At 49.7% G+C, this 19,785-nt stretch overlaps 6 protein-coding genes across 6 annotated transcripts; 2 read left to right on the top strand and 4 right to left on the bottom strand.

Annotated features, from left to right (window-relative positions):
• Window positions 1–256: 256 nt before the first annotated feature.
• UHO2_07035 (uncharacterized protein) lies at window positions 257–1,271 on the bottom strand (the record flags this gene model as incomplete). Its single annotated transcript, XM_041556491.1, has 3 exons — window positions 257–846; window positions 888–1,096; window positions 1,135–1,271. 3 exons carry the CDS (start codon window positions 1,269–1,271, stop codon window positions 257–259), a joined length of 936 nt encoding a protein of 311 aa, XP_041412425.1.
• Window positions 1,272–2,588: 1,317 nt separating this feature from the next.
• UHO2_07036 (uncharacterized protein) lies at window positions 2,589–3,236 on the bottom strand (the record flags this gene model as incomplete). The annotated part of the gene is made up of 2 exons (XM_041556492.1): window positions 2,589–2,827; window positions 2,975–3,236. 2 exons carry the CDS (start codon window positions 3,234–3,236, stop codon window positions 2,589–2,591), a joined length of 501 nt encoding a protein of 166 aa, XP_041412426.1.
• A 5,710-nt stretch (window positions 3,237–8,946) lies between these two features.
• Window positions 8,947–11,295, bottom strand: UHO2_07037 (uncharacterized protein; the record flags this gene model as incomplete). Its single annotated transcript, XM_041556493.1, has 1 exon — window positions 8,947–11,295. One exon carries the CDS (start codon window positions 11,293–11,295, stop codon window positions 8,947–8,949), a length of 2,349 nt encoding a protein of 782 aa, XP_041412427.1.
• A 727-nt stretch (window positions 11,296–12,022) lies between these two features.
• Window positions 12,023–13,054, top strand: UHO2_07038 (uncharacterized protein; the record flags this gene model as incomplete). The annotated part of the gene is made up of 1 exon (XM_041556494.1): window positions 12,023–13,054. The coding sequence occupies one exon, from the start codon at window positions 12,023–12,025 to the stop codon at window positions 13,052–13,054; it is 1,032 nt and encodes a 343-aa protein (XP_041412428.1).
• Window positions 13,055–13,279: 225 nt separating this feature from the next.
• Window positions 13,280–16,255, bottom strand: UHO2_07039 (uncharacterized protein; the record flags this gene model as incomplete). The annotated part of the gene is made up of 1 exon (XM_041556495.1): window positions 13,280–16,255. One exon carries the CDS (start codon window positions 16,253–16,255, stop codon window positions 13,280–13,282), a length of 2,976 nt encoding a protein of 991 aa, XP_041412429.1.
• Window positions 16,256–17,613: 1,358 nt separating this feature from the next.
• Window positions 17,614–19,649, top strand: UHO2_07040 (uncharacterized protein; the record flags this gene model as incomplete). Its single annotated transcript, XM_041556496.1, has 2 exons — window positions 17,614–19,134; window positions 19,551–19,649. 2 exons carry the CDS (start codon window positions 17,614–17,616, stop codon window positions 19,647–19,649), a joined length of 1,620 nt encoding a protein of 539 aa, XP_041412430.1.
• Between the last annotated feature and the right edge of the window lie 136 nt (window positions 19,650–19,785).

Below are 19,785 nucleotides of genomic sequence, written 5' to 3' on the forward strand. Positions count from 1 at the left end.
GTCACACGGTTCTTGGCGATGTTACATTCTATGCTGTTGCCAAGTTTCTCTGTACCTCTACCGTTTGCCAACTGGGTTTACTTTCAGTAAAAACGCATGACTGCTTAGTCATTTCCCGACATTTCCGCAAACCTCGCTCAGCGTCGCCATCCGTCAACTCCCACCAAGGACGCCTATCTCATTCAACAAGCATGTAGTCATACGTGGCACCTCATCATCACATACTGACCAAAGAAGCATATATACTCTTGACAACTTAGTTCTCACGAAATAAACGTTTTTCACCACTCGCTATCTTGACCTGACCGTGTTCCTCAACACTTTCGATTAACTTTCCCTGCACTGCCTCCTGTACTTCCGCAATGAGTTTCTCCAATTCACTCCAATCCTTTCCGATCAGAGAAACTTGTACGCCCTCGTTCCATTTTCGGTAGCTGCCGACTTTGATGTGCATTTCTCTGCATTTCTCGCTTAGCTTTACTAGCAAGGGAGAGATGTTACTTTCTCGTAGTCGCCTGTGCATCAATACTCGGTAAGGTCTGCAGCGGTTTGCATCGAGGCGCATGTGATCTCGCATGGCGAACAGTGTTTCGAATAGTTTCGGCACTCCTGGAAGGATGTATAGTTTTCCTGCCATGTGGACGATGGGGAGCCAGAGTGTGGTGGTGGGGAAGATGGTTTGTGCGTTTTGTTGTGCGAGTAAAGCCATTCTGTTTCTAGCTGAGAGCATTTCATCTGTGATAGCATTCGTGTTTACCTGGCGAAGCTTTGAATTCTCTTGCATCCGGCAGATGACTTGTTGATCGTAACCCAGTTCTCCCGCTTCAGAAAAAAGCTTTGACCATACTCTGATACGTAATGTCATCCGGTGTCGGTCCAATCCCAACCAGAAGAAACTACCAAGTCGTATTGAGCGGTAAGTCGACGTGCCGCTTCAATGATCCTTTCTTCATCGTCAGCAACCACTTCGATCCGTTTGAGTTCGATAGCAACGTCGAAACAGAATTTAGCAAAATAGTTCGAGTTGCAATCTTTCGTCTTGCCATTAAGCACCTCGTCTCCGATGACCAGAAAGGCTGCGGTGGAGATAAACTTGCTGCCAGGGAGAAATCGGGAAGAGGCGTGTTTTCGAACGTAGGCATCTGTCCAGATGGCTTGCCCTTCCTGGTGGACATGGTGCCAATCCAAGCGAGGGGTTCAGCAGTGACGAGTGTAGTCCTGATTGAACGCAGGGGAAGTCGAGTGGACGCTGGTCGCGTCAAAGCCAACATCAATCGAGGTTGTGTTGGGTGTGTATCAGCGCCGACGATGGGGATGGTGAGGAGAGAGAGAGGAAGGATGCAGCGTCGAGCACCGCCACCACGCTCGAATTATCCCGTCGTTGTTAGGCCGTTGCTTCCCACACCATCCAAATATTGCTGCTCTACTTGACAGTTCTGCCCCGCAGCCAAATACACTGTATACGCATATCGACTTCTCCGCTGAGACATACTTGCCATCGCCGCTTTCACCTTCTCACTGTCCAAAGTCTCACTCAACCCACACCCTTCACACCTATCCGTCTTACACAACCCGCCCAGCTCAACAGAAAGCTTGTCCAACCACAACTGCGTCATCTCCTTCTTCACGAGCCTTTGCTGCGCGATATTGGACAGCGGCAAACGAAAACGGCCAAATGCCTGTAAATTAGCCCCACTTGGCCGGAAACAGCACAGCAAATTTCTTCAACACCAACACTTTCCCTCTCCCCTCTTCTTCCCATAGCCTTGTTTAGAAATGCAGCTGGATCCCACAGTCTTGTTGCGCAGATATCCTGCAAGAGGTAGAGCGTGCGTGGGTGCAGAGAACCACACGAGGGACGCAAAAAGGTTCCTCACTCATCAACATCTCACGCATTGATTAGATTCTCTTGTCAGCCGAAGCGAGTTAAAAATTACTACTGCCCTCGTGTTGCAATCGTGCAGGGCAGCAGACCTGTTGGAGATACGTTGGCATTCCAACGGCATTCACGGGGTCCAAGCGAGACACCGATAAAGCCAAGTCGTGCATGAGCGATGTGCCATAGCAACGATCCAGTAGTAATGCATAAGATGACAACTCAGGTACTACAGAAGGCGAGTTGAAGATTGCAAGTACAATGCGCTGCCTGGAGCTACTAGCAAGCTTTTGTTCTCAGATGTATCACTTCTTGAATGCTTGTATTACTATGGATGGATACAGTCATGCAAATGTATATATGTGTCTTAGTGCTACCTATGAGCACTCTATGCTGAAATGAGTCAACTCCTGAGTTACTCCTGAGTTGTCACTTCCTGTGTCACTCCAGACTCATTGCTATGGCAATGCTCATGTATCCCACATGCATATCACTTATGCATGACTTCACCATATTGTCAATCGATTAGACCCCGTGAACCACATTGAAATGCCAACAAATCTTCAACTCCCCCTCTTGATGGCATTTCCAATCCTATTGACTGAGCTAGCCAGGATGTGCTCAGCCCCTTTAATGGCTTCATTAGAATATTTGCAACATTGTCAATCATTCCTACAAATTTGATTGTGATGTCTCCTTCCTGGACATGGTCTCAAATGAAGTGATATTGGGCATCAATATGCTTCAGCTTCCAATGCTTAGCTGGGTCCTTACTTACTTGAATGCATCCTTGACTGTCTGTGCACAGTACTGGCTGAACATCCCCAGCTTCTAAGTCCTTGAGGAGATATGAAAAGAATAGTGCTTCTCTTATGGCTTCTGATGCAGCTATGAATTTGGCTTCCACTGCTGACAATGCTACACATTTCTGAACATATGACTTCCAGCTGACTGGACACCCATACACATAGGTTATTGCTCCTGATGTGCTTCTGCAGTCATTTGTTGGGTCTGATGCTCAGTTCACATCCATGTATGTTACTATCAGGTGGTCCATGTGCTTGTTTGGTTTGCCACCTAAATGCAATTGGTACTCACATGTCTGGTTCAGATACTTCACCATGTGAATCACCACTTTCCATGCACTGTTGATTGGGCTTGTCATATGTTGTGCCAGTACTCCTACTGTGAATGATACATCTGGCTGTACTGTATTGGATACCCATAGTAATTGCCCTACCAGTTCTTGATATTGCTTTGCTTGTGATGAGTTGCATTTGTCACTTCTGGTGATGCTCATTGTTCCTTGCATGGGTACCCAGGACTTTTTGTTTGTTGTTTCTAACCATTTGTGCACCATTGCTTTGATGTATGCCTTCAGGTCAAGGGATATTCACTTTTCCATCCTGTCTTGGTTGATCTTGATGCTTAGGAACTCTTTTACAGGTCCATTATCCTCCATTCCCCACTTGGTCATGATCTCTCTCTTCATGTGATCTACTTCCTCTCAGCTGGGTGAGGCTATTAGCATATCATCTACATATGCCATTATGATGGTTATTTGGCTTCCAGTTCCTCTTGAGTATAAACATGGTGCACTAGGCATGCAATAAAAGCTGATCCTTTGAAGATATGAGTTGAGCTCAATGTTCCACTCTCAGCCTGATTGCTTTAGCCCATATAATCCTTTCATTAGTTTTAAAGCCTTCCCAATGGGTATCTTGGTTCCAACTGGCAGTTTGAGGTACATGTCATGGTGAAGGTTCAAGTTGAGATAGGCCTGTTTCACATCAATTGAGTGCACTTCCCAATCTTTTATTGCTGTGATTGCTAGTACTCCCCAAATGGATTGTATTGGTGCCACTGGTGCAAAGACCTCCATGTAATCAATACCCTTTCTCTGAGTAAAGCCCCATGCTACCAGTCTTGCTTTGAACTTGATGGGTATCAAGTTTGCATCTGTCTTGTTCTTTAGCACCCATTTTGTGTCCACTGTGCTTGTGCCTGGGGGAAGATTGGCAACCTCCCAAGTGCCCATGGCTTCCAAACCTTCTAGCTCTTTTTGCATTGCCTCCTCCCAATGCCTCCTGTCTTCTCCAGCTAGTGCTTCTTGAACAGTAGGGTCCATATTCTTTCCCTTTCTGATGCTTGCCACCATGAAAGCAGTGTGATTGCCATCAATCCAGGTCTCAGCATTTGGTTCGAGTTCAGTTGGTTCTCTTGGGTCATCACTCGATGTTTCTTCCTCACTCATTTCATTTATCTGGTGCATGTCCATGTGCTCATTTAGCGGTTCTTTGTCTCTTTTGTCAAAGAGGTTTTCTGTGGTGTATCCTAGGTCATTGAGGTCCACCTCATCTGATACTGCTGGTGGCAGATGCACATTGATGGGTTGCCACTCTGTTCATCAGACCAGCATTTGGATTCCATAAACCTTGCTGAGTTACTCCAGAATATGTTGGGGTTGTAGTCTGGACTGTAGAATAGCCATCCTCTTTTCTCTAGGCTATAACCCAGAAATATAGATGCAACAGCCCTCTGGTCCAGTTTCTTGTTATCCCATTTGACTCTTGGTATGTTCACCCACACCAGACACCCAAATACCCATATGAGGCTTATCATTTGCTCCAGTGACTTTCCAAACATCACTTGGTATGGGAACTTGTTGTCAACACTTGGTGTCAGATTCATCTTGAATGCTGCTGCCCAGATTGCATATGGCCAGAATCTCTTTGGCAATCTCCTTTGCATGAGTAATGTTCTCATCTTCTCACCTAGACTTCTGTTCATTCTTTTGACCCATCTGTTCTGTCAGCTATTGTATCCCACCATCATTTGCCACTCTATTCCTTTGCTGTGTGTCCACTCCATAGCTTCATTGCTTCTCCATTTGGTTCCCTGGTCAGAACATATTGCTTTTAGCTCTTTGCCAGTCTGGGTCTTGAGGAATGATACCATCTTCTTGAGTTGAGTGAATGCATGGCTCTTTCTGAGTAATGGTTGCACACACACATACTTGCTATGGTCATCGACAAGCACTAGCATGCATGTATGCTCAGTTGTGTGTGATGAGTCAATTATCAAATCGATATGGATGAGATCAAGCAGAGAAGCAGTCCTATCTCTGCTACCTTGTCCCATCTGGGCCACTGTACTTTTGGATCGAATGCACTGCTCACATGTCAGAGCAGTGTCTGGATCCATATCTACTGTGTGTTTGTCTTTGAGTTTGTTGATGATGGCCCTTGTCTTATCTTGGCCTGGGTGCCCTAGACATTCATGCCATAGTTGTTGTTTGGATACATTTGTTTTGCTCTCAGTTTGCTCGAGCTCCTCATCAACACCTTCAAGTAATGGTATTGATGTTATCATTGCACTCTCCAGCCATGTATCGCCTCGAAGCTCCAACAGTCCTCGCTCGCGATTCTTGGTTATCTTGAGTAGCATGCTGTAAGCGGTCGCGCGCCAGAGACTAGTTTTGGGTGTTATTCGATTGGTATAGATGGGGTTGATTGAGTAAGGTCTACTCAGTATGTTTTGACTAAATGTAACCAGGCATCTTCAACTGGTAAGTCTTGGCTGACCTCCTTGAACACTCCATTCAGAGGTTGTGCAGCACATTTGCTGTTCATTGGAGAGTGAGTGATACCCTCTCCTTACAGTACAAATGTTCGCAGTACTGTTGATAATGCTCTTGGACATTGTCTGGACCACAATATACTTATTGCCTACAGAGGACAGGAGTTATTGGACCACAGGTGTGAGCCACTGCCTACAATAACTGACTGGACTGCAAGTGTCAAGCAACACTGCCTACAGTAAGAGACTGGACTGCAAGTGTTGGAGAACACTGCCTACAGTTGAGAACTGGACTGAAAGTGTTTGGAGAACACCACCTACAGTTGACACCTAATGGTGATACAACACACACATTTGAGGGTCATTGCAAAAGCACTGCTATTGCACTGATATGTAACTAAGAGTCAAGTAAAGAGTAAAGTATAAAGTAAGTAAGTAAGTAGAGTGGATGAGGATCCACTTGTATGCTATGGTGGAATGAGAGTATTTATGCATTTGATTGGTGTCACCTGTGACACCTATCCTGTTCCTCTTGAGGGGCCTTTGTCCCCTGTTTGACACTGTCTCTCCTGCTGGCATCGATCCCTTTGATGCTGTGCCCCTACTGTCTGCACAGCATAATGGTTATGCAACACTGCCCTTTCGCCTTCATGCTCCCTTTCCACTTGATGATGTGTGATGACCCCTTCAACACAGCTCCTCCTCTTTGTTTAACCAATCCATTCACTGCTTCCTTCTCTCTTCACCAGCAACCACCTTCCCAACCTTATCTTGTGAATCCCCTTAGCCACTTGTTGGACCTCATGACCAAACCCCTTGGTCATGTGGTCACCCCCTGTGCTTGGTCCTGTGTGGCTATATGCACACACCCCTTGAGTGGTAACTGTCTGCATGATGCTGAGCTCAGTCCCCCACTCCTACATGTGGTTATCTCCATATGCTTCTCCTTCTAATGCCAGTACCTTCCTTCCTGAATCTCCTGATACTTGCTCATATTGGCTGACTTGCTGAGGCATGCTGATCTGGCTGATTCCAATCGATCCTCATGAGATTAACCTGGAACCCAGAGTTTGGTCAATCTCATAAATCATATGTGCTACCAGCCCAATTAGCTTCATCAATTCCTGATGATTTGGCACTGATCGATTTGGCACTCCCTTCATATGTTGATCTGCTGACTCTGTGACATTACCATGAATGCTGTTGGTCAATTTGGTGCACCCTTCATACGCTGGCCCGCTGGCCCTGTGACACATGCCATTTCCAAGATGTATTTGTCTGCCAGTGGAATCTAATGTCACTCATGCTCCTTCATCCATTAGTGAATTGGTTGACAACAGGTTAACATTGAGATGTTTAACATATAATACATTCTGAAGAAATATATCTCCATGTTTCATTGATATGTTAGCATCTCCCATAGCCATTGCTTCCAATACTTTGCTTCTGGTGGTGAATACATGCTTTCAGCAAGCCTTTGGACAGATGAGCATGCTATGGTTGTTGACCATGTGGTAGGTGGCCCCCAAATCTAGGATCCAATGAGATGTCTCCTTTAAGTCTGGGGGTTTTTGCTGACCTGGTGAGAAGGAGCACCAGACTTCCTAGTCTGATTTGGCAAGAGGGGAGTTGTCAGGGATGGTGACTGAAGCATTGCATTGCTTGATTCCATGCCTGGGGTGTTTGCATACCCAGCATCGAATTCTTCTGGGTCTAGCTCCAGCTTTTGCACTCACCTGGTCATCATCCTTTTCATCTTTCTCAGTCAATTCACCCTGATCATCGCTGCCAGCGACTCTGGTGCTGGCTTGGTGGGGGTCCACTTTCTGGGCAGGGTTATTTTCAATTGCTGACTGACAAATGATCAGGGCTGTGGCAAGGGCATTGAAGTTGAGCTGGTTGATGGTGGCAATGGTCTCTTTGTATGTAGGGTGGCAAATGGTGCACTTTTGTAGGTTTGAGAATAAAGTATTGTCTGAAAATGGCTTTCCCAGGAGACTACTCTCTGTCTGGATAGCTCTGATTTCCTGGATGAGCTTCTGGGCATTGGAGTTGAACATCTTTACATCTCCTAATTGAGTGATGAGTGCAAGTTGGCATGAGGTTGCTGTGGCCTCATTGGTCAGGCCACTCTCAATCTTCTTCCATACTTGGTGGAATGTATGGTATTCTCTGATGATATCAAGGATCAGATAGTTTATATTGTGTTCCCTGGTGGTGTTGACAGTACCACATAGGGCATTGGTTAACACATCATTGAACATACAGCTCCACTTGGGATGCTTCTTATTGTAGACTCCTTCTAAGTGCTTCATAGTGTTTGGCACAGTCCTGAGGAACAACTTGATGTGAGCACTCCAACTATAGTAGTTGAGTGATGTAAGTTTGGGGACTGGTTTGAAGAGTTTTGCCAGGGTTCAGAAGTTGTACTGCTTGCTGTCATCATCAAGGTCTGAGTCAGAGTTGGTTTCTTCACCAGCATCATTGCCATGCACTTTGGCTTCAGCTTCATTGCCACCTCTTGGTTGGACTGTCTTGCCTCTTCTGCCTCCTTTGGCTTTGCTAACACCAGCTGGGGTTTCAGTTTCTTCTACCATGTTTGTTGATGGGGCTTCTTGGCTTGGTCGATGGGGCTTCAGACTCTTAATCAGTTGAAGATTGCAAGTACAATGCATTGCCTGGAGCTACTAGCAAGCTCTTGTTCTCAGATGTATGACTTCTTGAATGCTTGTATTACTATGGATGGATACAGTCATGTGAATGTATATATGTGTCTTAGCACTACCTATGAGCACTCTATGCTGAAATGAGTCAACTCCTGAGTTACTCCTGAGTTGTCACTTCCTGTGTCACTCCAGACTCATTGCTATGGCAATGCTCATGTATCCCACATGCATATCACTTATGCATGACTTTGCCATATTGTCAATCGATTAGACCCCGTGAACCACATTGAAATGCCGACGAATCTTCAACTAGGCGACTCATATCATTCTAACATGTTCCTAGACGGTACCAAGGTATATATATGCTCATATAGCCACATCTCACCATAGAAATTTCAAGCATTCAACAAGTCATACGTCTGAGGTACAGGTGCTTGATAGTGGCTCCAAAACAGCCTATCGTACTTTGTATTCTTCAATTAGTCCACTCCCCTCCACCCTCTTAGAGGAGAAGGAGGAGAGAGCGGTAAGGATGCCAGAAACATTAGCCATAAATACCTCCCTAACAGCCCATATCCTATTCATCGCCACTCCTGCCCAGTTGCAGTCGCAAGGATGGCGAGAGGTTGAGTAAGCTTTCTGAACAAGAGCTCAGCGCATCCGAGAAGCAGTGGCGGGTGGCGGAGGGGGAGGTGCGGTTTGGAGACCTAAAGAGGAGGAAGCAGCGAACGAGAGGTAAAGAGGTACAGCGCTTGCTCAAGATTCCTTCTATCGCTGCTGTTTAGTATCATCCACACTCTCTCTCGCCGAAAGGGGTGGGGGGGTTTAGGACATATCGCCCGACACCCAAGGAATTACATTAACCGCTTCCCCAGTCAGTACTAGGGTGGTGGAAGCTAGTCTGTGCTCTTCAGTATCCAACTCTAGCTGATATGAGCCGGGGTAGAGGAATTGATTTCCTTCTTCATCAGCCCTAGCCAAAGCTGCTTGGGTGATCTTGATAGTAACACTGCTTTCCTCACCTGCAGAGAGGTTCTTCACCTTTGTATAGCCCACCAGAGTCTTTCTAGGATAGGGTGCTGGGCCGTTGGAGTGTCGAGCGAAGAGGAGGGCTGTATAATCAGAAGCGACTTTACCTGTGTTCTTGATGTTCGCTTGTACATCAGCAACGCTGATGTGCTCTGCATGCACTCCCTCCGGACCCTTAGCTGCGGGGGTAGTCGGGATAGCGTATGGCTGCGGTTTGGCGAGAGAGGCAGAGAAGGTAGTGTAATGCAACCCATGACCGAAAGGGTAAGTTGGCACTCCCTTGTACCATTTATACGTTCTCCCCGGGTACCCAGCTTTGGGTCGCAAAGACATGGCACTCTCTGGTAAGCCATCGATATAACTCGCTGGATATTGCGTTACCGGCAGCCTCCCCGCTGGGACTGCTTTGCCAGCAAGTATATCCCATACAGCTAAACTTGCACTCTGCCCAGGGTATCCTGCCCAAACCAAAGCTCCAACCGCATCGTCGCTTTTGAGCGAGGCACCATCGAGTTGGCCTCCACCGAACTGTACCACGACCAACTTGGACTTTTTATCCTTCTTGCGCGATTGAGAAAGCTCGTGGATCAGGCGGAGCTGGTTTGGAGGCCAAGCGATATCTTTTCTATCGTGACTCTCTCTTTCGATAGAAGCGTCGATGCCTCCTGCGAAAACGACCGAATCGGCATCAGAGGTGAGTTTCACTGCGTCTTGAGCGTCGCTAGGGATGTATGGTCCGGAGATGTCTGTACCGTTGACCCAAACGATTTTGGCATCGGGGAAGACTTGTGATGCAGCATGCACCATTGTCATGTTGAAAGCGGCTGGTCCGGCGTAGTTGCCGGAGAAAGAAGTTGATACGTTTGTGTAGGGACCGATGATGGCGATCTTGGTGGGCTTTTGCTTTATGGGTAGAGTGCTATCGAGATTCTTGAGTAAAGTGATGGACGAGAGTGCAGAGGTATATGCAAGGCGCTGGGATGAGGGACTGTTAACATCTTTCCACGTCAACTGTCGCAGGGGCTGGCTAGCAGGGTCATCGAAGTATCCGAGCCGAACGAGACTAGCGTACATGCGGATAACAGCTCTACGGATTGTAGCGATATCCGTGAGTTTCTGTTTGAGCGCCGCACCAAGGTTCTCGGAATAAGTAGCACCGCAATCGAGATCGGTTCCAGCGTTTATGGATTTCGCCGCTGCTTCGACATAGTTCTGAGCGTAGCGATGACCGTCGTAAACGTTTGCTACTGCGTCGCAATCGGATGTGACGTAGTTGTGCGTTTTGTCGAGACCCCAGGCTTGCCTTGCTAGCGTTTGGAGGTAGTACTTGGATGCGGAGGGAGGAACATTGTTGACGGCATTATAAGAGGTCATGAGGGTGGTAGCACCACCGTCCCGTACGCACGCGCGGAATTGCGGGAGGTGGAAATCAGATAGATCCTGTTTAGAGACGATCGCATCGAATTGATACCTTTCCCCTCGATCATACTGCTCCAAATCATAGGCCAGAAAGTGCTTGCAAGTTGCAGCAACAGTAAGCTTGTTCCCCTCTGCCTCGTTCTGTGCATGCGGGCCTTGAAGGCCGTGTACGATGCTGACAGCAAACCTAGACATGTGTAAAGGATCTTCTCCCACAGTCTCCTGCCCGCGACCCCAACGTGGATCGCGGAAACAATTGATGTTGAGAGGAGAGTAGAGGTTTAAACCTGCTTTACCAGCATTGTTGTACGCTCTAACTTCGCTAGCAATCACACTGGCAATCTGCTGATAGAGATCATCGTCAAACGTAGCACCTAAATTGATGGTCTGGGGGAACTGCGTAGCGGAAGTAAACTCTGCATGAGGATCAGACAGGTCGAAATTAACACCAGGAGATTTAGCAACGCCATGGAGAGCTTCGGTCCACCATTGGTAGTTAGGGATGCCCAGGCGAGGGACACCGGGAGCATAGTTGATGGTGTTATTGAGGAGTTCTTCAGTGGTGAATTGGTTGACGAGCGATGTGGCTCGAGTATAGAAGGGGATGGTGGGGTCGCAAATGTCAGGGATCTTGGAGAGAGGGGAATCGGGAGCACAGGAAGGAAAGGAAAAGCTGAGATGCATACGAGCCAGAGAGGAGAGGGTGATCCCCCGACGGAACAACATTTCTGTCAAGGGGATGGCTACAAGAGCAAACGTTGGTGGAGGGTGGTGTTGATGTGTAGAGACGATTGCGGGAGTGAGAGAAGCTCAGTTGGGGGTAACAATAAGCTTGCTCAGAGCCCTATCGTCCGAGGGTTCGCTTGGAGCTTCGGTGGGTGCAGGCCAAGGTGTGGGGCTCCAAAGATGAAGTTCGAGCTGTCGAACAATGCACCGAGAAGGCCCCTGTGGATCATGGTGGCGCGGCGTAGTAAGGGCCTGAACTAGTGTTCCACCGTTGTAGGGCCCACCGGCAACACTGGGCCCCCCTCGAATCTATAGCTATAGGCTCGACTAGTGATCAGAGGCCCATTGGTACAGGATCAAGGTGAAGAATGAAGCTCGAGAGAGGCATGCAAGATGGGCTGGATTGTTTGGTGTGAGATCGACAGCTCTGACATAAAATCAGCAGGCCGTATCTGCTTGAGATCGGGGCACACCTACATATCTGCTTTAGATCGGGCACTGTGCATTTTTCTGAAGGGAATCTTTCTTGTTGGCCCGTTACGTTTCTGTATTTCCCTTTCTCGCTGTGTGAAACGCTCCTCTCCTCATCTCCTCCTCTCCTCCTCTCCTCCTCTCCTTCCCTCCTTCGATCACCTCGTCACCTCAATCTTGTCTTGGTTCATACCGTCTTCCACGCTGGGTCGCAGTGCCTCGCATGTCTGGCCTCCTCACCTCGATCTTTTCAACAATGGCAGTTTTATCCAAATCCATCTCCGCGCTTACCGCTGGAGCACTGCTCCTTGTTGCCGTTATTTCCCCTCGATCTCAACGACTTCGTTTCTACCTCAACTCATTCATCTACGTTGCTGGTTTAGGCATCTGTTCCGTATGGGGGATTTTTGTCTCGATATTCCTGAGTCTGGTTCCCGGGCAACGATTGAACATTAACAAAGTAGTTGCTCGTTCCTTCTGGCGTCTCACCTCTCCCCTTGTCGGAATCAAATTTATCGTTGAAGGAGAAGAGCATTTCGCCCAGGCAAGACCTGCTGTTGTTGTTGGCAATCATCAAACAGCAATGGACATCTTATATCTCGGTCGAATCTTTCCTCCTCACGCTGCAATTATGGCCAAGAAAGAACTTCAGTTCGCTCCTTTACTCGGTCAATTCATGGCTTTGAGCGGAGCAGTGTTTATCAATAGGAAAAACTTAAAGGATAGCATCAAATCATTCCAAGCGGTAGGGCAGGAAATGAATAGACTCAAAAAGAGTCTATGGATCTTCCCAGAGGGTACAAGGTCTGGTTTAGCAACTCCCGATTTGTTGCCGTTTAAGAAGGGTGCCTTCCATTTGGCAATCCAAGCTGGAGCTCCAGTTGTTCCCGTCGTTTGTGAGAATTATAGCAGGTTGTTCGATTCCAAATCCAGATTCGAGTCCGGCACAATTAGGATCAAGGTTCTCCCTCCGGTGCCAACGAAACATCTGACGGCGGAGGATGCAGCTGATCTGGCGGATAAGGTGAGAGAGATCATGTTGAACGAGTTGAGAAAGATGGATGAGCAGAGACAACGTGCGGATGTTGCAGGTGGTGGGGTGAGACAGGAGGAGGTCAAGATGGGTGGAATTTCGGGGTTCTTTGCCGGATTGATGGGGACTGGCAGGAGTTTCAGGAGTTTGGAGAGCAAAGTCGATAGGAGGGAGAAGCAGTTGAGGAAGATGGGCACTAGTGGTGAGAAGGCCGAGGATTATAATCTGGTGAGCGAGGGTCAGAAGCACAAGTAAGACGTAAAAGACGCAATGTTCCAGATCTGATAGCGCGGGTGAGGTGTAAATAGCAACAACATGTACCTTCAGCCTCAAGAAAGCCATGCAGTACCAGCAACCATGTCATTGAAGCATCTCTTACAGCGACCGCGCAGCACTCAGCTCGAGCAAGTTTCGGATTTGTACATTGTCAACACATGTCTGGATCGCATACTTGTACTCCTACCGTCAAGTGTGTGTCGATCAACTTTGAGCAGCACGCAGCGGCGAAACAAGACTCTTTACAAACGCTCGCATCGTCTTGCCAGCATCGGCACCCCACATACCCACCGAGACCTCGTCGCAGCAGCGCTCGAACTCTTGCGTGTGAGAGACAAGGTGCCAGTGCTGGTAGACGTATGTCTTGATACGAATGTGTAGCTCCGTGTACATCGATGTGGCCAGCAACATTGGGAAGGCTGACTGTGGCGTAAGCGTGGCGACCATGTGCAGCGAGGCGAGTCTGGAGAGCTCTTGCATATGGTAGCGGTGAGCGAGCTTGAAGATGGACAGTGCGGAAGCAGGACCAGGGTCTGAGCATGGATGATCGTGCGGGTCGTGTGTGCCTGCTAGAGGCCGTGCGACAGTGGAAGCGTTAGAGAGAGTGCGACGGGGCCCACTAGCACCAACGCGAGCGCCTTCGTCGACTGTGTGATGCTTGCTTGCGCTTCCTGTGGCAGAAGAAGGATTCGCAGTCGCACCGGATGGTGAAGCAGGAGGGGAGAGGGTGCTGCTTCTACTGCCGGCGTGACCGTGGATACTAGGGCTAATGGCTGCACAGAAGCCGCTTGCGCTCGTCCTCTGCCGGAGCGAGCCGGAAGTTGTAGCGTTCGAAGCTGTCAAGCGTGGAGAATAGGGGCTGTGATCGACGGAGGATGAAGAAGGCTGACCAAGATTGATGGAATAGCTCATACTAGTGTTTGCCGCATCGTTCTCCTCCGTATCATAGTCATCTTGGTCCTCGAGCTGTGAGATTGGCGTCCAGTCAACCAGAAGCTTCGATGCTGGAGCTCGCATGCTGGCGTCTCCACTTAGGGAACGCGTTGCAAAATGACCAAGATCGGATCCTTTGGCCCATTCTTCGTCGAGCACCGCGCTTCGCACATCTTCTTTATCGGCAAAGCGAATGTCTTCGGTATAGAGGTAACGTAGGAACCAATAGGTGGTGACAAAGTCGGCATCGGGGATGCGGAGGGTGCGGACGTTGCGTGCAGCAAGGCCGCCATTCGCTTCGACGCCATAGCTGCGACTGATGCCTTCGCTGAAATCCGAAGCGAGCATACTAGCAAAGTAGTCGCTCCGGCTCTTGAGAACACTAGAATGTGCCCACAGCACTCGATCGCGAACAAAGATACGATCCGGGTCTTCTTCGATCGAGGGCTGCGCATCAGTAGGCACGTATACGGATGCAATGGGGCAGCTGGAGCCCACAGGATATGGCAGGATGCGACCATGGGTGTCTGAAGGGTCTGTCGCATCGACATGTCCGTCGTCAGACATTGCGGCGCGGTCAGAGGTAGCAGGCATGAGGACTCCCCTTTCGCGCACGAGGATACGGACATCGCCCGTGTTAGCATCGTCAAGCAGACCGTGCAGTGAGTTGAGAACAGCACGAGGAACAAGATGATGTCCATCAATCTCGATTGGCATGCGAGTCGAAGAGATTTCGTCGAGCTGACCAGGAGATCCACGAGCATGCCCTGGCCCTAGGCCGAGCTGTATGGTGAGCGCTACAGCGTCATCGCGGGCTATGTTGGCATCCTCCAACATTTCAGAGACACTAGGCAGGTCGTGACAGGTAAAGAGATCAGCCTCCTTCTGGAATGTGTAGTCGTAGAAGCGTCGCCACAGCCATCCACCATTTTCGGCACCTCGCCTACCAACGGCAGAGCGTGTTGGACGCAATCCGACCATGATGGAAGTGGGGATCTCGACGCTGGCATGCGTGTAGTCGAGCACGAGGGAAGTCAAGTAGACGGAAAGGATGGTGATGCTGTCGCGCTGTGCACTTGCACTGCCGTCGCCATCCTGTACAGCTACCGGCTCGACAGTGAGGGACAAAGCCGAGGCGTTTGTATTGTCGTCAGAATCCAAGTCTGGATGTGGTTGAGCGGTCAGAGGTCGAGTGGTTCGCACCAGCTCGAGTTTCCACTTGCCATCGCCAAAGGTAGGATGACTTGTCCACACATCGCTTTTGCCAGCGCCTGCACTGACCGACCGACCTCCTTCGGAAGGTGGTGGCGAGTACTCCACCTCTTCGCGTAGCAAGTGCAAGTCACTGATCGTCCAGGTAAAGGAGATGGTGGTCGTCTCCTCGAAAGTAGGGTGAGGAGAAGGAAGCGAGGGAGAGAGAAGGCTGCAGTCGGCACTTGAGTTGATCGAGGGAGAATGAGTAGGGTTGGCTCGGGCTTGTGCGGAACGCTGGGCGCGGCCTCCCTGTGGAACAAAGGAGGAAGAGGTGTGCGCTGGCATGCGATTAGCCTGCCATCTGCCCAGTGTACGCTGAGGGCGGGAAGGCGGAAAGGAGGACTGAGAAGATGGCCAAGTTGTCAGAAAGTCTCGCCTTTGGTGGTTGGTCTGTTGTATTGTAGCATTGCCATGATGAGAGTAAAAGCCAAAGATGGAGGGAACGGGATTGGAAGCATCGATGTCAGCCAACGCGGTGGGAGCTGTGGTGAAAGGAGGCTGTGAGGCCGGTTGATGCTGACGAAAACGATGTACAATCGGAGCAGGCACGGTGGACAGAATAGGTTGGCTGTGCTGAGCAAGGCTGGAAGAAGCTCGTCTCGGCGAGCCAGCTGATGCTCTGTTGGAGGCTTTTGCTGTAGCAGAGCTCGAGGAAGAGTTCGAAGAAGCGGCTGTCGAGGCTGCGCCATTGTTCGAGACGGAAGCTGTGCTGCGAGGAAGCATGGAGGCAGTGGCAGCGAGGATTGTCTGCGTAGTACCTTGTACTGGAGAGGTTGCTAACCGAGATGCACAAGTACTCGCGGCAGTAGTGGTGGTAGTGGAGGAGCTTAGAGCTGGAGCTGGAGCTGGAGCTGGAGCTGGAGCTGTAGCTGCTCGATCGTTTGCTGGTATGGTGGATACCTCGGTGGATGAGCTCGCCGTCGATGCCTGGGTCGGCTCAGAAGCGTTACGAGCGGCATCGGCCGTAGCAGCGGCTGCGGATTCCGAAGCCATGCTGGCTTATATAAGAACAAGGGAAGCAGAGGATCGATTCTGACTGTGTCTCTGCCTTTGCACTCGTCGGTTGGCGTGTGAGCTATCAGCTTCGGGAGAGCCGTGCCGATGATATGATCGATAGGCAGAGTGCCCAATTCGAGCGTGTGAATGTTGCGATGCTAAAGTGCCTAAGAAGTCACACATGACACACTCTTTCGGGACGCATCCGATTTCGCACGCTCGCAAAGCTCTCTTTCGGATCACATCCGATTCATTTGGCACTGTCACGAGTTTCTTTCTCCTTTTGATTAGGCCACTGTTTGGATCCACATTGGATCAATTTCTCCGTAAATGTCAGCTGACTCGATCTGACATCTCTACAAACCGCATCGCTCAAAAAGCAGGATCCGCAGCTCGAGGTTGAACAACTGCATTTCCCTCCAAAGCTTGGACCGATCCAAAGCACAACGTCACACAGGAGGAGGCGAAACACAGAGTTGGGAAAAGAAGCGGGGAAAAAGAAGAATTGCCGAGGCAAGGAGGAGGGAAAGGGTTACCACCAACGCTATTTCTCCATCGCTGTTGCCGCCTCCGCTTCGTCAGGCAGTCGCCAAACTACAGCATCGAAGCAGCTCGGAGGAGGATGAACTACTTGTGTCAAAGCATTGCTGTTGTCACTGTCCCGGCCGAATCAGATCTTGTTCTCTGACACTGTTCAAGTGACGATTGGTAAACGTTGGCAGTTGAGCACAGAGACAGATCTTTCTCTCCGCCATATCACATCAGCCACACGGATAGAGTGACGATAGAGAGAGGAGCATCGTCGGAACTTCCGGCGTGCGTTGGTGCAGGGATTCCAGTTGACAGCGGCTCTTCCGTCACTGAACTGCTGTGAAAGGACAATAATTTCTCCGCAGTTGCAACGCGCGATCTTGCCAAAGTTGCCGCCTCCGCAACGCACCGCACCGCAACCGCACCGCACCGCAGGCTGGCTGCCTTGGCACAGGTGTATAGCAAATACAATGCTTGTCGTATTCAAGTGGACCAAGACTACAAACATGAGTATATATATCTTCACATCGAGTAGTAAAAAGCCTTAGATGAGTCGAGTGTCTCTGCATTTCACATGCTGAGTCAGCTCGTGGATAAGCCGCGTTCGCTTTCACGAGCTTCGCTTTGGTCGCCATTCTATCTTGAACTTTGCCGCACTGACCTCTCTTGCCCGCCACCAACCACCATCTCGCCTCAAGTCATCCACATTCGCCCTGTCAGGCTTGATCAACATCAGCACATCTTTTGAATCGGGTAACCACCACCATCCTTCTCTCGTAGCACACACTGCCACCCAACATTCAACCTTGCGCCCGTCTTGCAACATGGCTGCTGCTGCTACCGCCGCCGCTGAAGCGGGTCTTGAGTACACCTCGATCGATGACATTCCAAAGATCAACTCCGACCTCCGTGCCGCCTTCTTGACCGGCAAAACCCGTTCGATCGAGTATCGCAAGAACCAGCTCAAGCAGCTCGCTTTCATGTTCAAAGACCACCAGGATGACTTTGTCGAAGCTCTTCGCAAAGATCTTGGCCGTTCTCGTTTCGAGACCATCTTTGCCGAGCTTACCGGTACTACCAATGAGATCGTAGAAGCTGTTCAGAAGCTCGACAAGTGGGCCAAGCCTCAGAAGCCATGGGCTGGTGCTGCTTGGGCTATGCACGGTGCTAAGGTCCGTTCCGAACCCAAGGGCACCGTTCTGGTTCTTGGTGCTTGGAACTATCCGATCACTGTTCAGGTGGGTCCTGTCATCGGTGCTATTGCTGCTGGTAACACTGTTATCCTCAAGCCTTCCGAGGTGGCTAGCCACACTGCCAAGTTGCTTTCGCAACTCTGGAACAAGTACCTCGACCCTGAATGCTACCGTATTGTTAACGGTGGCATTCCAGAGACTACTGCTCTGCTTGATCAGCGATTCGAGCACATCTTCTACACCGGTAACGGTACTGTCGGTCGTATCGTCGCTGAAAAGGCTGCCAAGTGGCTTTGCCCTGCCACCCTCGAACTTGGTGGCAAGTCGCCCGTCTACGTCGACAAGAGTGCCGATCTTAGTATCGCCGCTCGCCGTATCCTTTGGGGTAAAGCCTTCAACTGTGGTCAGACTTGCATTGCTCCCGATTACGTCTTGATCCCTCACGAACTTCAGGCGCGTTTCGTCGCCGAGCTCAAGAAGGCTTACAAGAGCTTCTACCCTGACCTTGAGGGAGGTGTCGACAACTCGGAGAGCTATGCTCGTATCATCAATGCCGGTCACTGGAAGCGTCTCAGTGCTATGCTTTCCGGTACCAAGGGTAACGTTGTACTTGGTGGTCAAGGCGATGCCAAGTCCAAGTTCATGCCACCTACTATTATTGCTGATGTCAAGACAGATGATCCTGTCATGTCCGGAGAGATCTTTGGTCCCTTGCTTCCCATTGTACCTGTTAAGGATGTCAAGGCAGCTGTTGAGTTCATCAACTCTCGCGACCAGCCTCTGGCACTCTACCTCTTCGCTGGGGACAACAAGGTGAAGGAGTACTTTTTCGACAACACTCGTTCCGGTGCCTGCGTTCAGGGTGATACCTTGTTGCACTTTGCTGTCGATGCTTTGCCTTTCGGCGGTACCGGTCCTTCTGGATATGGCAACTACCACGGTAAGGCTTCCTTCGATCAGTTCAGTCATCAGCGTGCAAGCTTGGACGCTCCTTCCACCGGTATTCTAGGAAAAATCATCGAGGTGGTCATGGCTTCCCGTTACCCACCTTACACTGAGGCCAACTTGAAGAAGTTGAGCTTGTTGGCAGCATACAAGGTTTCGTTCTCAAGACCGAAGAACCCTCATAACAGCGTTACCTATTCCTCATCCGTAAGTCATTCCACCCCTTGATCCCTGATTGATGTTCCCTTTCCTTGCGCATCTACATTTGTTCGTCAATTCGATCAGAGGAACAGCACACTGAGCAGCGGACACACCTTCTCTCTCTTCTTACTCCCTCTACCATGCTTTACCTCTCCCAAATGTCCATTCCATGGTTGCGGACATACACTGGCGGGGGCTTCGAATCACGTGACTCGGCTGGCTTTTTTAATGCTGACTTCCACCCTCACTCTTGTGCTCTCTCTCTCTCTCTCTCTCTCTCTCTCTGGTGGGGCAATGGTTATCACTCGGACCTGCTTGGATTTCTTTTGCTTGGCGTCTATTTCACGCGCGCTTCTCTCGCGGTCTAACACGCACCGCTTTCACGATTCAATCCTGCTTTTGGCGACCGTTCGCATCAAGAGTCGACTCAAAGCGGAGTGATTCGAAGAATGACGGTCATCTTTTTGCTCATCTCGCTCGTCTTTGGCGCTAGGAACAAGGGTTACATTGGTTGGATCTAAGCCCGATTCTGCACTGGTGCTGCTGTCGATGTCATTTCTCTCAATAACCGAGGAAGAAGCTGTATAGGAAGCGGGTAGGAAACAAGGCTTTTTATTCGGAAAAAAACAAGTGTCTCTCTTGCCGGAAGTTGCGGCT

This window comes from Ustilago hordei, assembly GCF_900519145.1.
Source record: "Ustilago hordei strain Uho2 genome assembly, contig: UHO2_contig_23, whole genome shotgun sequence".
In the NCBI taxonomy this organism is placed as follows: Eukaryota; Fungi; Basidiomycota; class Ustilaginomycetes; order Ustilaginales; family Ustilaginaceae; genus Ustilago; species Ustilago hordei.